This window comes from Teleopsis dalmanni, chromosome 2 (assembly GCF_002237135.1).
Source record: "Teleopsis dalmanni isolate 2A chromosome 2, ASM223713v2, whole genome shotgun sequence".
In the NCBI taxonomy this organism is placed as follows: domain Eukaryota; kingdom Metazoa; phylum Arthropoda; class Insecta; order Diptera; family Diopsidae; genus Teleopsis; species Teleopsis dalmanni.
Genome location: NC_051847.1, coordinates 152610679 through 152629124, shown reverse-complemented (window position 1 = coordinate 152629124; position 18446 = coordinate 152610679). Strand labels below are relative to the sequence as shown.

At 27.6% G+C, this 18446-nt stretch overlaps 2 protein-coding genes across 4 annotated transcripts in view; one reads left to right on the top strand and one right to left on the bottom strand.

The window, feature by feature from the left end:
* Window positions 1-18446, top strand: part of LOC119678560 (tight junction protein ZO-1) — an 88813-nt gene that overhangs the window by 21359 nt on the left and 49008 nt on the right. The gene's annotated exons all lie outside the window — the stretch shown is intronic.
* LOC119678561 lies at window positions 5786-6584 on the bottom strand. Its single transcript, XM_038090458.1, has 2 exons — window positions 6427-6584; window positions 5786-6351 (listed from the first exon to the last, which is right to left on the bottom strand). The coding sequence occupies exons 1-2, from the start codon at window positions 6535-6537 to the stop codon at window positions 5974-5976; spliced, it is 489 nt and encodes a 162-aa protein (XP_037946386.1). The 5' UTR covers window positions 6538-6584; the 3' UTR covers window positions 5786-5973.

Sequence of the window (18446 nt, the reverse complement as noted above, 5' to 3'; positions counted from 1 at the left end):
TTTCGAAGTTATGAGCTGGAGAAAAACTTGAAAAGACAATCATATATTGATAAGTCCACTGATTGATAAATCTACTGATAAGTCCAAATGAAATTTAATCATTTTCATGACATTTGAGAAGCTAATCACTGATGTTAATACAGCAGTCCAAATATTTTTCTAATGCAACACGTGGAACCCATATATTAATTTTAAAAATTAAAACGCTTTGAGTTTTACGTTATCGTGAATAGTCGAACAGAGTTTTTATTTGGCGATGTACATAAATAAATGATGTACACATCATAAATCATTAACCTTACTATATCATAATCTTCTGGTCTTTGATCTGTAAGAACATGTCATATCTTCAACATCAGAATTGAACCAAATTTTGAAAGCCAATATCGATACTGTCGTTTTGGGAATATAAACGAGTATTTTTTTATTTACATCAAATAAGTTTTTTGTTTGGATTTTTCTAACGTTTAATTAATAAGGAGGTAATATAAATATGGTGGTAATCCTGCTTTCAACTTCCAATAACTATTAAAGCTTCAAACTATTCTATTGACATACTCTTGAAAATTATATATTGCCAATGCAAATTAAGTATGTAGTTATGTAAAGCATCCATTGCAGGGTTCCTCAACCGTCGCCACCGGTCCGAGTCATTTGCACCATCGATCCTTAAAATACTGCATTTATGATTTTAATGATATTATTTTTTGGAAACTATTGATGGTGATATTTATAAAATGCAGTAAGCTTTGGGTTAACAAAACGCTACTCTTTTGAGTAGAATTATTTTCCAAAAAACCCTATATATTGTATTTATATATTATAAATGATATAATTATTTTTTATTTTATACCATTATATGACTATTGTTAATTGCAGATCATAATTAATTTATTCCAATTTAAATCGTTTGTTTTATATGTTTATTAAGAATTAGAATACAAAAATTTTATTCTAAGCTATCCTGGAAAGTATTGCATAGTATTATCTATCTATATGCATCAATAAATTCGTTATCGATATAATAATTTTAATTTTTAAGACTAGTAGTATTTGAATTTAAAATACTAATTCAGTGTTTTTGTTTTAAAATGTTCTTTGGTATTCATCGATCAAATTGAATCCAACATTCTTTCTCACCACATTCTTCTGTGGTTTCACTTTAATGTACCAGAATTAGTAACTATAAAAAAAGATACTTTGTTCTGAAATAAGAAAATTGTGTGCTGACTGGAAAGTAAAAGTGATCTTCTTAACGCTGAACTGATCACATTATGAGAGTCTAAAGGCATTTCACTCTTAGTCTGCCTAAGTGGTAGATACTAAGGCAGATAAAATTACTATTATTTTGTAAGAAATTTGTAACACTTCATTATCAGTACTTTGACGAGTGCTGATTTTCTAGTTAGAATTCTAAATGATAGGGCTTCATGTTTGTGAATACACTCGAACTTTTTTAAATTGAAAGTTTGAAATGGAAATGAAATTTGAAATGGAAACTTAATAAAGTATAAATTCAGTAATTGTTTTGGTTTTAAACATAATCTTTTATAGAAAAAAAGTACATAAACGTTGATTTAGGCTGATATATATCAGTTGCTTTAAATGAAGTACATTACACATTTTTTATTATTATTGGAAGGTTGAAGAATGCTATAAAATACAACACATCAAATCAAACAGCCTTATTGAATACTTTTTATTTTTTCTTATATTTCTTTTCTCTTTATAGTTAATAAAACCACGTTGAATTAAAGACATGCTTATTATTTTGTAGACTCCTAACAGGTTATGGACCCAGGAGCATATGTTACTATTAAATTTCATCCGATAATAAGTTAATTTTACATATTTTTTAAACAATTTTAGTATGAAATATTAATTTTATTAATAAGATAGCTATTGACTATTCGTTATCGATATAAAATTTTAATTTTTAAGACTCGTAGTATTTGAATTTAAAATCAAATTAAATAAAAAATTATACCTGTGTTCTTACGGTAAAAGTCTGCACTATTAAAGTATTCATTTGTCTGTCCTAAAAGCAATGTCCCTGTTTTAAGACTACGGTCATCATAAGATCTAGAGTTCTGCTCTGGACCTACTCTAAGAAACAAATACGAGTATTTGTGAAACACTGAACACAAAAGCATACTTGCAAATGCAGCTGTTGACATAACACCGAAATCGCTTGGATACTGTCCCTATCTGACTTCTCTAAATTTCGAAAATGTAGACCAATATTCTAATATTTACATTAATAACACAAAGAACCAATACTGGTTTCAAGCAAGCCTTTCAATATGATTATAATTTATTAAATCTGAATGACACAAAACCATACCTTTCTGGTCTAAAAAAACCAAATCGCTTTGTTCTTACATCGGAGAATCAGACACATAACGTTATTTATATTAGTATGATATGTTATCTGAACATCTTATTATATTTATTTTTATTTTTATATTAATAAAATATAATTAGTATATTTTAAGAATCTAACTCGTCAACTGTCATTACTTTCTAGTCCCTTAAATATATTATTTTCGTATATCTATATTACAAATAAATAAATAAAAACATGTTTACTTCCTCTTTTTCTATTTAAAAATATGATTCAAAAGTGATTTAAGAATAAAGACTTAAATTAAAAAAAGTCATTAAAGTCCAAATAAAGTAAATACATTTTCTTAAATTTAATTTTGTTTGTGTAAAATTATCACATAATATCCAATACCAAATTACCTAGTTACCAAGCTTGGTCTGAGCATCTGGTAATTTCACAAAACCAAATTATACTTTATATTTTATCAAATATGTATATATACCGTTAATGTTTGTTAATAAAACAAATTATAATAAATATTTTCTAATACGAAAAATTACAGGATTGTTAAGTAGTTTCTTTCCCGCCTTGAAATATTTTTAATTCTTACTTCGTGACGTTAATGTATCTTGTTTAAAACTATAAACAATAAATAAGTCTCTAAATCAATAATAGATATTGTCTTCAATAGTTTCAACCTTCATAGATAGATATAAAACCATACAATTGACATGAATTCAAAGCCCTTCGCATCACAATACATATTTTTTTTAAACATATAAATGAAATAATTTTATCTGCATTTGTTAAGCGAAAAATGCGATTGTAAATGCTTACTTACTTATAACATAGGCCTACATACAAACATATCTAAAAGGCATAAATATTTTATAAAAAAAAAAAAAAGATTACAGATACCAAAAGATTTACAAGTTCGGAAACTGGTTTCAAATCGGTGAGGAATGGCTCCACACTTACAACGTACACACATGCTTACACGTACATAACCCTTGGCTTCAAGCTGATCCTATTCCAAGTCCAACCTAAACCGCAAACTCCACATCGCTAAAGACTTACGGGTACACATAAAATCGTACCAGTCCACAAATTTACAAATTTATAAGCCAAGTTTAAGCATTTAAACAACAAATAAATAAGACAATTGCCAGCTCAAAGGGAGCTCTGACTAACAATGCCAAATCGAAATAAAATAAAGTGAAATAAAATAGAATGTGAAGAGAATCATTGAAATGCTTAAAACTAGTTTCGAGTTAATGAGTAGGTCTTCAATTGAGTGGATCTTAAGCTGAAAGAAATATGTATAAAAATAAATTAACATTTCTACTCAATTCCTCACTCAATATAATTTAAAAGAAAGAAAAAGTCTTTAGAATTACAACTCGTCTAACAAGTTTCCAGCCAAAGGCAATGTGGACTGTCTGTCTGTGGGGCAATATGACTGCTTCGGTTTTGGAGACTTGGAGAGCAGAGCATTTGCATTAACATAAATACAGCGGCTTATAAGCTGAGCTGCCGCTGTCTGATTAACATTGCCTTGCAGCTGTTAATTGTCGACTTCAATGCAAAAACTGGAAGAATAATTAAAACGATTAGCGAAAGGAAATAATTGCGCGTTTTTACTTCGTCATAATTAGTTTGTTTAGCATAAACGAGTCTATTTATTAAACAATGAATAAAAATGAAGTTTTGCTAATATAAACATAAATGACTCTATTTATTATACAATTAATAAGAAAATAGTTACACTATGTTTATATAAATTTTTTTCAAATAAATAAAATTTTACCTAAAATATAACAAAAGAAAACCAAACTTCATTTTATTAGTCATTTTTTATTTCGTGGTTCTGATTTGACAACACTGTTTCAATGACATGTGACATATGTACGTCAAATAGAACTGTCATCTTACGCATCATATGTTTACCAAAAAGCACAAACAAATTTAATATTAATTATATAATTTTAAGGAACGACAGCTTTTAAATGACATTTTATCGCATCAAACTTTTTTTTAATTAAGGAGATTAATTTTTTAATTCGTTACTATAAAAAAAAAATCGTCGCATCTGGGACTTATACATTATATATTAATACTTATACATTAATCTATTGTATCTTCTCTTACAATGAGACTAACAATAAGATTTAAAATCTTATGACTAATTACATAATATTACAATTTTTTGTATTAACTATACATTATATGTATATATAAAATAAAACAAGTAAACCTTATATCACAGACCTCACTTAAATCAATGGGTTAAATTTCATTGGAGTGAATGTTAAATGGTTTAAGTAGGCAATTAAGCTGTATCAGGTTACTAAAAAGTAGAGTGGGGTTTTTCTTGAAGCTATTGAATTTTAATTAATGGCTGGACAGTCAGCTCTTTATAGGCGCGAAATAATGGATAGAAGTACGAGATTCCTTGCTAAAGGGTTAACATATTCTGTCAGCCTTTTATTGTATAAAAAAACACAATTAAAGGCTGACAGAATATATTTTAGCCACATAATTTCTATTTTTTTTTGTTGACATAAAATTGCATATATGGGTACAAAACATATATGTGGTTTTAACAGGACGATGCCAGAACCCACACAAACCATCCTGATTTGGCTTTGTTGTGGTGTGAGAAATTGTCCAGGCATGTAATTTCACGTTTTGTAGGCATTAATTGGCGACCAAGATCATGGGATTTATTGTGTTCAGAAAACTTTTTTCAGAAATCTTATTATAATAATAGATTTTAGAATATAAGTCAAGCTATTCTATTCCAATTTATATTTCTAAAGAGTGAATTATTTTCAACTTCATCAGCTGCATGTTAATTATTGATTTTGGTCTGAACTACTCACTGCCATATCGCTAATCGAATTATCTCAGTTCAGCTACATTGGCTCATAATGTTTCGCCAACGGTGCAAATAAACTACGTCCTTTCTGTAATCTGTCGTTTATATCTGCTATTATATAGCCAATTTCAGTTAAAAAAACGACGGACAAAGCAACAAAATACTTTACAAAACTACATATTTTAGTTTCAACTACAATATTTTATTTAACATATAGAGTAACCTATCTTGTTAAAAAAAACTATGCCGAAATAGTACTAAGTACTGGAACAATTTATCTTAATAATAATAAGTTTTATTGGCATTTATTCTCAGGTGCTTATATTTAGCGATGGAAATACTTGGATCCGATCTACTCACGCTCAAAACCAATATTTGTATTTGTGATTACAAAATACTGTATTAGTTTATAATACAAACCAAGTTATCATGAAGAAGAAATTAGTCTTATACAAGTATCTATCTGTACATCGTAATTAGTACTAATTTTCGAATATATGGTATTTACATAAGTAAAAATAACTGTATTTGTATATTTCAAAATTTAATTTTTGCTTTCAATATCTCAAAATATATAAATTTTTGTACAACAAATTTTTTGTAAATTTACAATGTTGCATATATCCAAATGTTCGTCCAAATACAATATATCCTATTCAATTTGATAAAATATTGTATATAAATGGCTATTCAACCAAATATACGTTAAACAATTTGGTAGAAAGCACATCATTCTTTCATAAAAATAAAAAATAAAAGCGGAAAGGATTTACTCCCAATCCATGGGTTCTACTCCATCCATTTTTAACTTTGCAGCATCGTCAAGTTGTGCGACAGTCTTTGGTAGAAAAATAGGACTGTACGACAGTTCCCAATCCATGGGTTCAGGTTTATCGACCTCAGCTACCGTGTTTGTCATTTTTTTGAAGATACCAACAGATTTCGTGTCATTTACTGAAGTCCCAAAATTGAAACTTATTGATGCAGGTTGTTGATCCAATTTTCGCTCAAAAGTTACAGTTTTTGTCTCTTTACGGGCAGCTGTTGATGGTTGATATCCTGAAAAAAAATTAAAACTTTGCACACCAAAATCCTTCGCTTTAACATCTGTGTTTGCAGTGTATACATCATTTGGTGGCTGCGACATCTTTTTAAAATGACTCAATTAATTGCTTGGCACAATAAACTATATACTCGTAATAATCTTTTTAGAATAACTTACGACTGGAACTTCTGGAAAACCTTCTACTCTATTTATAACCAAGGTAGAATTTTCAACATGAGAGACTTCGTATTTATCTTGACCCTTATAAAATTTTGAATAAGTTCTCATTTCATAAAAAATAAATAATTGCTCTTCATAAAAAAAAATATAACGATTAAAAAAATAAATGTAATAATTTTTAAATGATATAGGTATTTCTATTTCAAAATAAAATTTTTTAAATTGCATGGTCTACTTTTCTAAAAAATATTCTTATAAAGTACTGTCTATATATTGAGACCATGTTATACAGAGAGTCATGGGCACGACAATTCAAAAAATTGATGGCAGCGAACCAGAAAAACTGGCAAATAATAAAGCCATACGTGGTTAAAACTTAGGAAAAAGAATTGGGAATTGGACTGATAAACAGTGCAACCACCGTAAAATGCGGTTATAAAGTCAAGGTCTGGATGCGGATCCTAAACCAAAAGCATGATTTTAAAAATTTGAAATAAAAGGCAACCTCCAGAAGTAATGCGAAAGCGATTCCGGATGAAATAAGTCTTATCCATGATTGGGTATTTTTAATGGGTATACTATATTTTAGTATGTTAAGGATCGTCCAACGAGAGAGATGGTCAGCATCCCCGAAACAAAATTACTACCTGAAAACCTTAATAATGGTCAAAGTAAGGTTGATCGTAGAATAAACGGGCAAAGTATATTTTACTAATTTAGTAAATAAATCTGCTGATAATATATTATTTAAATTAATTTCCAAATAAAAACAATGCGGAATAAAAAACTACATATGTGTTTTGGGAACATTTTTTTTTTGGCTTAAATAAAATTTTATTTTTCTCTGCAATAGTGAATAGTGAAAGTTTTATACTAAAATATTCTTATAAGTTTATATATTCATATAATTATACCATGAAGCTATTTTACCAAAAAAATTAAAAATTAACAATAAATTGCTTTGATATTCAGATAACATATATTATGAATTTGTATATTACATATATGTATTTTGTTGACAATTTTTACTATAAATTTATATATTCATTCTACGCAGATTCTAGTTCGCACGGTATTTCGAAAGTAAAGAAATACCCAAAAATCCTAAGTAAAAAAAATGTGAATATGTATTTAACATTTAACTTCAGATAGATATTTTTTCCATATTCAAGAATAAATGTGATTTCGGCATTGTATGAGTCATTGAATAAAAATCCTTTCATATATTTTTATTTTAAAAAAAAAATAATAAATATTTGCTGCTCTTTTATTTTTGTATGCCACAAAGTAAAAGAATCTATGATAATGAAATTCCAGTCAGACACTCGAATGGAATTCGCTTTTGCAAATACAGATATGTAATGTATATATGTATGTATATAAATAAATATGTAAATGACCATTTTTCCAATTTCATTTAAAATTCGTTATGAGTTTTAAAGCTAAAATTTTGAAAACAAAAAGAACTTTAATATATTACATGAAAAAAGAAAAATACAAATAACAGATAAAATATATTAAAAATTTTTATATAAACAATTTTTAATATTCGTAAAAATTTTTGAAGATAGTTTTGATTTATCTGCTTCTTAATACACCCTAACTAAACTAAATGAGATTGTAACCATCAGTTTTTTATGGTGAATTAGTTTACGTTATATGGTATGGAAGACGATGCTTTTGGTAACCGAGGCAATCAGACTAAACTGACAAACGTACTCTATTCTATTCTATGTATATTCTATTCTATATTCAAATTCCTATTTTCGAGTAAAGTAGATACAAAGGAAAAGCCACATTATGTCACAACTTTTTTTTTCGTAAACAATCAAAAAAAAAGTGTTCACATCTACATTTAAAGTAATGTGACTTAAAGGGCGTATCTGTAATACACATAAATGAGATGATTAGATTTCCCTATCCATTGGAACGCTAATACTCGTTTTTCAAATTAGAAAAAAATACATTAAAACAAAAAAGAGGTTTTCTTATTAAAATATATATCAGTACGACAGCTATATATAAGTCTTAACTTATCTGAATTAAATTCAATATAAATTCAAAATATTATAAAAGCAGATTTAAATTTATATAAACATCTTTACAAATAAAAAGGAAAAATTAGTTTCAATTATTCCGAAAACTATATATGATAGCTCGACGGGATAAAACACCAATTTCGGTTATTTCACCAACTCATTAAGAGGCTATGCAATGTACGATTGAAAAGTGTTATTTCCATCTTAAAAGAAGTCCTCCTTTAACATTATGCAATTAGACCAGCGTACTTTATATTTGAAAAACATTATCGGATCACCTTTTTAATTATACTCTTTAGATCGGTTTCCAATATACCCCTATACCGCATCGACTATTGAAAAAGTGAGTGTTTTTTTTTAGTTAGGGTAAATAGGTGCTTTGTCTTGAGAATATAGCACAACTACACTGATTACGGTCATGTTGAAGCTAAAAAAGTCTATATGCTAATTTTCGTCTATTTAACTCAAATCCTCAGAGACCAATATAACAATAAAAACTTTGTTTATATAATAAATTATTTATAAATTATAAATTGATATTCATACATTTTGCAGATGTTTTATCTAAAAGATTTATTTGAAATTCATATGTAGTACTAAAAATGTTATTTAAATTAATATTTTACTTAAATAAATTATTTTTATTATTTACTTTTACTAATTATACTTTTTTCTATTTTTTTTTAGGTGAGTACTTTTTATATATATGTTATATTAACATATAACCACCGTAAGTAATGAAAAATTAAAATTATATAGAATGTACGATATGTCTCAGATCCATGTATTAGCGTTACCTAAAAGGTGTCTGATTTGTAGTCACAAAATTACAAAATTTTGAGCAATACTTTCATTAAGAATTATTATAACTCCATACCTTTATTTTATTTTACTTTTATTTTTTATTAAAAATAATTAATTATATTGTTATTACCATTATTGTTATTACCATATATTGTTTATTTTAAATAAATATTATTTTAATATAGTCATAAATTTGATACTTACTGTTCACTTACAAGGTTTAGTAGGAAATAGAATTTAGATAAAAATGTCTTAGGTTGCTATAACATTTTCTTATCAGATTTTAATGTTGGAGCAAATGTAATATCAGCCCTTACAATCAAGACAAGACCTCTTCCTTACAACTCCTAATTCCAATATTTTTGCTGAGATGAATCGATCATCAGTCTTCTATGCAGCTTAAATTATTTTGAGAATTATATCATTTGATCTTTGATTTATTATGTGTTATCGCTATGATGCTTTTCATAAAGAGCTATATAATGAGACTTAATTGAAATGAAACTTAGTTTAATAATTTATTTGAAAATTGAAATAGAATCAATATGCCCTATATTTTTGTTGCATTTTGTTTTTGTATACTTTTTTGTAAAGAAAACAATAATACTAAAAGTCAAATAAAGAAACGACATTCGTTTAGTACATCTAACGACTTTTATTTCCAAGAACAATATTTTAAACAGAGAAATGTGTAGGTCTGAATACATTTATTGTACATTGCACGGCTGCAATTACTGCTGGGTTAGTAAATAACTCAATCCTTTATCCTTAAAGATAGGAAAAATGTTCAAAAGTCAGCAGAGTAGAATAAGTAAAATTAAAATAATAGTAAGTAAATTATCAAAATATTTTTTTTATAAAAATATAATACATATAATATAATGTAAACATTTTTTTATTATTCATTTTTATAATTTTATTAATATTTTCATTTCTTTTTATATTACTTCGAATATCGAACTCTTCTACGAATGGTTCGAACACTAATCAAGAAACAACAACAAAAATTTTAATCAATTTATTGAAATTTGGCTGACCCTACAAATATCCATAAATATCCATTCCATATTGTCTTATAAAGTGTATACTTGCAATCTTCACAGTGTTGAAGTATAAGTTTCCTCCTAATACTTCTATTATTGAACCTTGAAACCACCGATTAATTAACTAAACCTTAAATAATATTAAGAAATAGGCAGCCATTTAAATATATCATTTTTTAACTATTACTCTACATATTATGAAATTTAATATATATTTACAAAATTTAAAGTAAACTATTCTTTTGTATAAAAATGTATTTATCTTTTAATATTATTATTATAAACTTTTTACCAAACTATTCAATAGTTCAAATTGAAACCATTTCTTTAAAAATATTATCTTCTTTAATAATTCAACATTTTTTCCAAAAAAAAGTTATAATCAGATATATTTTATAGAAAATAAATTAAAATATCTAAAATTAGCTGTGGCAATATAATAGAATACCACACCTACAAGTAATTACTTGCCACTTAGTGTATCGTGCATGCATTGCAACACATTAATCAAAAATGCATTTAAGCGCATAATTCTCACACACTTTAAATTTTTTTTAAACCGATTCTGTAACCACATGTGCAGTATTTTTTATTAATGAATTATTCATCAATACATTTTCATGATTGATTAGCATTGCTTATGTGGTTTGATAAATGATATTTTTTTAAAAATAATTTAAAAATTCTAATATTTTTGATTATTCCTATATTGTACGCTCAATTAAATAATTTCAAGTGATATAAATGGAAACCAATTATATGCTATCATACATACGTGGTATGGCTTAGGTGTGGTTAGATACTGACAACGTATAAAGATGCCTCATTTCAATAAAATAAGAATATTAGCATATAATAAATATATATTTATATTTACGTATAATAATAACAATTTAATGAAATTAACAAATTTTTATACATATTAATTTTTATTAAAAAAATTAAAATTTATTAAAAAACCATATAGCTCAATATGTTAATTAATATAAATGAAAACTATGGTGTTGTCCTTGCATACTTTTTAAAAATATTTTCCTTTGGTTGGAGTTAATATATAAGTATTATTAAAAAATACAAATGTCCTCTCATAAGAAATATTAATATTCATGAAGCTCATAGAACGTTTTAAAATTAATTTAACCAAATTAACATAACAATTATTGACACTTGAATTTTAATACAAAATACCTAGTCACGAAAGAACTTATTCAATGTGAAATAAATTTATTCATAATTCTTATCTCAATTCCACTCGATTTAATAATGATAATTTGGAACCCAATTTGCTTTACACCGGTTAACCGCATATTTCAATTAAAATAAAATGCCACTTGCTGATCTGTTTGGGTTTGAGTTCAAATATATGTACACAAGGCACTTTGAAAGTACTCATATTTATAGTATCTCATAGATATAAATTCGTAGCTCCAAATATTTGCTGCAGCAGCTGCGTCGATATTAAAAATTAAACATGTACGACGACATTTTTGCAGCTCCAATTGCGATATTCAACTGCAACCCACACAAAAGATTTAATTGCAATTGATATTGAAAAAAAAACCTTTCTGTTGATTACTGCACTTTTGATGATTCAGAAAATTGTATGCAGCTGCAAAATAATCTTTATATTTTCTTTAAATACTGCTCAAATCTATTATACAAACACGAAGGTGTTAGATGCAATTAAAGTTACTACTGACCCTTACTTAACCCCAGGAATTATGAAAGATATATAGATGCATATTTTTTCATATATGTACTAAAAAAATTATTTTGTAATAAATAAAATAAAATTAAATAAATTAAAAAATAATTTATAATAGTTTATGTTATTACAATAATAATACGTTGAATAAAATGAAATCCTAAATTAGCTAACTTGACTGTACCAGAAACTGTTACATAAACGAAATATAAACTATATAAACAAACTATTAATTTTTCTTATCATTAATTATTATTATTGAATAGCAGGGATAGTGCACTGTGACCTAAAAGATCTATTGGGCCCCTAAGTCGGATTAGAGTGTTTCTCCAAGTCCGATTTCTTTATTGAAAGACAGTATAGACCCTATCTTTCCTTGTCTTGAATTCTTATGATCCATGAAATACTCTCCTAGGTCTTTGTTCCTCTTGTGCAAGAGTGCAGGGTACTCCCCAAGCACATGATATGCAGTTTCTCTCTCTTCTATACACTACCTGCAATCTGAGTTGGATTGAATTCCTAATTTTGATAGGTGATTATTCAATATACAGGACCGGTCAATAATCTCGCAATAATTCTTAGGTTATTTTTTGATTGTGATATGCAAACTTTGAAGCGTTTTAGGTTGTAAGTCCCTAAAAGCATTTTAGATTGTGATAGTCTTGGTAACCTTTCCCAATAGAGTTCTATTTCTTTTTCCTCTGCGCGGTTCATAAGAATGGATAGAGTTTCTTATCATTAATCAAATTAAAAGAAATTATTTATCCGTGACCTACTGTATATTGACCTACATTTTGTAAACCTTTATTTCAATCTTTTTTTATTTTTTGAAAATAATTTTTCATCTTTTATAATATATAAGCGCATAGTATAGCTATAATTGATTTTTGGAAGGATTTATGGAAGTTTTTCAAACCTCCATAATATGACGGTACTTTCGAACGGCACAAGTAATACTGTGACTTAAACTTATTTACTGCTTCAACCAAATATATATTAACCAATATTATCTTTTCTGGTTTAAAATAAATTCTATAGTACAGTAAAGTGTATCATTTGTGAATCTTTTATTTTCATTTGCATCTGTGGTCAATGTGTGTGTTATGTTATGAATAAAGAATAACAGATGAATTTTGCTGTGTCTAATCAAAGCTTTAACCTAAATACGGCTTCAAACTATCTCAGTGACAGTGACTAATTTTTTTGCTTTTCAACTATTAAATAAACTATAATATTCACTATTATTGAAAATGTGCAATATTCATTAAGAGGCTTAAAAAATTCTTGCAAAAACACTTTATAGAGAGATTTCAAACAGTAGTGAACTGCAACAACAAAAATTTTTATATTTACTTTTATACAGATATATGTTCAGTCCAAAATTCAATTAACTAAAATAATAAAAAAAAAATATTGTTGTAGTTCACTACTGTTCGAAACTTTCTTAATTTGAATATCACAGGCATTTGTCATTAAGTTTCCACTTTCCATGATAAATTTTAAAAAATACTTGTAAATTGCGATTTACTAAATTAACTATCAAAATATCTACAAATTTTTTTTTAAAATTCACTCAAAGTCCTATAGGTTTGTCTATCATTAAACGTTAAAATAAATGCACGCATGCGCACAATAAATCAAACTAACGCTGAGAGGCCTATTTACAAAATTCTAAAACTCAAATTCTAAGCCCACTTAAAGTCATTTATACTTAAAATTCCAATTAAGAATATATTTTTACATTTCTTCCAAAAAAATAAAAAAAAATCCAGAATTGTTTCGTAGAAGCACGTACTGCAGTTCAAATTGTCGTAATTGAACTCTTGCGGCGCAAGACTGGTTCCAAGCATGCCTTCGCGTGTACGGGGCCAGCTCCTTATTATATTAGAATTGGCCTCAACAAAGCAATTGTTGCAACAAAGTGGCTAGGAAATTCCAAAAATAAAAAAAAACACAAAATGATTAACGATTATTATATCGGGGATGTGTGTTAGGAATATAAAATTTAATTCATTCATCGCATAAGACACGCACTGACCGCAGTTACAAATGAAAACAAAAGATTCACAAATGATTATACTTCACCATATGAGTTTTTCTAAATAAGAAATGATAATAAAAGCAAATAGAAAATAATATTAAAAGTAACTTTTATTCAAAAATGTTGAACTTTTTATTTTTATCGAAGTTTTACTACAGAATGGTGCACCATTATCATGTCTCGCCTGAATAATGCCATTAGTTGATCCCAAGACGAATAAAAAGTGTCGAATTACAATTTCTGAGGAAAATGCGCTGAAAAAAACAAATTGCTAATTCCGAAAAAAAAGTTAAATAAATAAAAAGTAATACTAAAAGTCAACGATTCTGTACATGTCGTTGCATTATTAAGGAAACCAATCCAAACTAATCCGATAATCGAACTAAAAGCACAATATCCCTAAAATATACTCCATCAAACCCTTAACCGTAGTCGCTTTAATATTTGTACTTATCTATTCTTAGTGGTGGGTGTGTGCTGGTGTGTTAGAAAGCAAACATCATCTGGAAGCACATGTACAACATTTGTCACATTTTACAAAAAAAAAAAAGAAATGCTATAAGTAGCTTCATGTGTTCTTATACCTACTTAGCTAGATACAAGCGAGCAGATACTTTTATCTGTAGAGTTTTTACTTGCTCAATTCTTTCTGTCATGTTTTCGAGTACACCAGACATAGTCACATGCCACATTAGACAAGCGAGAAGTTGTGAACAAAACCTGACATGAATACGAAAATTCAAGAAATCGTGTACCGTTTGGTCCGTCTTATGTTTCAAATCTTACGACATTTTTTGCCAAATTCAACTGAATTTGTACTTGTGACGCTGCTTCTGCTTTCACCAAATTTTGCTGTGAAGATACTAACTGGATATATATAAGCAGATATATTGCTTAAGTGACGAAATTAAAATTACAAAATTAATTACTCTTTACGAATGCGTTTAAACTGGAAATTAATTAAATTAGTTTAATGTATATAAAAACTCATTAATTCGAACACTTGGTAAGCTGTTGTTAAACTTCAAATAGTTAAATTAAATACATATATTTTAGATGAGATCACATGATTTCAATTAACTAAATGCGGAAACAACGAAATTCTAAGCTTAGAGAGTTTGAATAAATACCCCTCTCTAGTCTATTCTATTCACTGCATCTTTCTATTTCTTACAAGTTGATGGAATAGACTCATCTATTTTACTATAAAATGTAATAGAGAACCTGGATGGCGAAAGCTGACTTTCATATAATGTAATTGAACTTTCATATAATGTTATGTGATGAATCAAAGTAACTACGTAGATTGAACTGTTATTCATTAAGTTTTTTTTTTTGTCGATAAAGATTTGCAGCCACTTTTAAAGTACCCAGTGATACTTTCTCAGGATTTATAAAACCTAACACACAACAAATATCTGATTATCAATTACAAAATTTTATCATTTTTGTTAGTACTGTAATAATTTCTTTGAATCTATAACTGCATCTATGAAACTGCATATAAAAAAATTTATTGACGTTAAAATTTTGTAAAAAATTTTTTTATATATAGATTTATATAAATTTTTCAAGCAAAACGATTGTTAGTAGTAGGCTTTATTCTATAGTTCTTTCTATAGTTCGTCTCGTATGGACATCCCATGTAATTTAGCCCTTGCTAGCTATCTAATGCTCTCGCTTGCTATCTAACGAATTCAATTACAATGTGTTTATATCTATATTATCTTCTTAATGTATAACCCACCCAGCGTCACTCTCTTCTATAAATTTATTCATATATCTGCACTTGATTACTCCAAAGTGCTTGATTACTGATTACTTTATGAACAATTTCAACACTCGTTAAGTTCTATGCACTCGTCGTAACGAGTAAATTCAATAATCGCTGTTATGATTTGACTAAATCACATTGACCTGTTGCCCAGCTTTAAAAATTTTATTAACACTTAACTTTTGAATTATCTTCCGCCTGTTGGGATACAAAACAAACTACACATAATAGTTAAATTGCGATGTAAGATACATTGAAGTATCTATAATGTAAAATGTGAGTGCATACATTGCAGAAATTCTTTGAATTAAATTAAAACTTCACTCATAATTCCGCAGTGAATGCGAATAAAGTTTTTTGAAAAACTATTTAAGACGAACCAACAAATGAAGTATTTACGTAGATGGTTAATAAATATTGCCAGCTGTCAACTGCTACTATTTCCATTGCCCTATCCCCCACCCAATTCCCTCTTACTCGCTACCGTGATACATGACACACGATGACAGTTACGGAAAGTGAAGTCTGTAGCGAATATTTATGCAAATATTAAAAGCTGCCTCTAATGTACGACGAGTATTTTTGTTTGTAAAGTAGGTTTTTTTTGTTTTTTTAATGTATATTATATTGTATATCGAAAAAGTTTGTCAGGTCTCTGTCTGAGTATAGAAACAAATATCCATTAAAACGACGCGATACTACTACTGTTCTTAGTAGAATAATAAAACAAAACAAGAATTCTTGGAATTTTAATGAATGAGTAGTACAAAAACTTGTGTTAGACGTGACGGAATATGCAATGCAGATACATCTCATAAATCCAAATAATAAGATTTCAGCTTAATTTGAAAGGTATGAGAACGTGTTAAGTGAATTGCACTTCGCGAAAACATTTCAAATTATGAGGATTTTAATGAATATGAGTTTTAAAGTAGTTTGTTAAAATTATAATTAAATAAATAATTAAAATAGTGAACTGTAATAGATATAATTTTTTTGTTAAATATTTTTAAAATATTTCACAACCCTTTAGATACTTAAACAATATTTTTCCTTGACTCTTTTAACAGCAAACTCCGCTTTAATGTAGTTTCCTCTTCTTTTTTTCTATATTAATTTTATTATTACTTTATTTATTTTTTTTTTATTCTACTTCATACACGTTATACACAAGTTTCATTATGATTGAATCAGGTAGAATATATTTCATCTTCGTTTTGGATTTCTACCTTATATTACCCTTCAGATAAAAACCATTAAGAAACCGGCGTGAACCCTCAGAAATGTGTATGTGAAAAGGTATGATATCAGGTATAAACATGATAATTTTTTTCCAGTTTTTTTTTTTTTGAGAATTTTGTATAAAGAATTTTCTTGCACAAACATGCCAGATAAGAAAATATAATATTTCCATAGTAAAGAAGTTCAAACAAAACCTTCTCGTATCTTTGAAAATGATCGTGCTGTGATTTCACATTCAGAGGCTCAGAGGCAGCTAAAATTTTGTTATATCCACAATTCACGCAAATTAAGGGTGGTGAGTTTCCAGTTTTTTCTTGTTTCTTCAGCATTTTTTCAGTTACTTTAAAAATGCTTAAGTAATCATTTAATTTTCATGTAATTTATTTATGAGAAAAATGTACATGTATACCATGTACATATGTACATGGTATGTATGTTAATAAAAACAGAGAGTGTTATTATTATAATTAGAATGGGATGTGACACTACAACCGTCTGGTCTATTGTGTTCCCTTGTAGGTTTAGAGTAAGCCTCTAAGCGCTGTTGAGTCAATAAAAAGTAGTATAGAACCTACTTTACAGAGTTTTATCGCCTCTTCCGTAAGAGTATACCCTCCCAGGAGTCTATTTCGTATGTGCACTAGTGCAGGGCACTCATTCTCTTCGCAGAATCTACAGTTCGCAACTGTATTTATAACTAGTCTCGTAAGCTGGTATTGTAATTTAGCGTGCCCTATTAGGATTCTTGTAATGATTCTAAGTTTTTCTTTTGGTTACAGAATAGCTATCAATAAAAAACGAATAGAATAGTATGACTTATGACACCATTTTGAAAAGGAAGTAAATATGTATATACATCATACATGTTTAGCATCAACTCTTCATTATAGTACATGAAAATTATTTAATAAATAATAATAATATTAAATAAATTGACACCAATCAACACAGTCAACACTAACTAGTAATACCTAGTAATTTTATGTAATACTGCAACGGACCATTATATGAAATCAAGTGGGCTGTGATGTACCAGGATGCTACTCCAACCTACCTTAACCTAACCTAATCTAACATCTCACAAAGCACCTAAACACATTCGTGAGTAGATCAACGCAATTCAAAGAGTAATTTTTATTATTTTATTTTTATTTTCTATTTTTTTTTTTTCTTTAATAATATGTAAAATCCTTTTTTAAAGGAATCGATTTCACAACATTAATCCAGGAATTCTCATTAATTTATATTCCATAAATTCAAAATATTGCCGGTTGATTACGTTCCACAAACTCATTCATCCATTCATTAAATATTGTGACCAGTTTTTTATACTATTCAGCAGCAAAGAATTTGATCAGCCGCTCTCCCA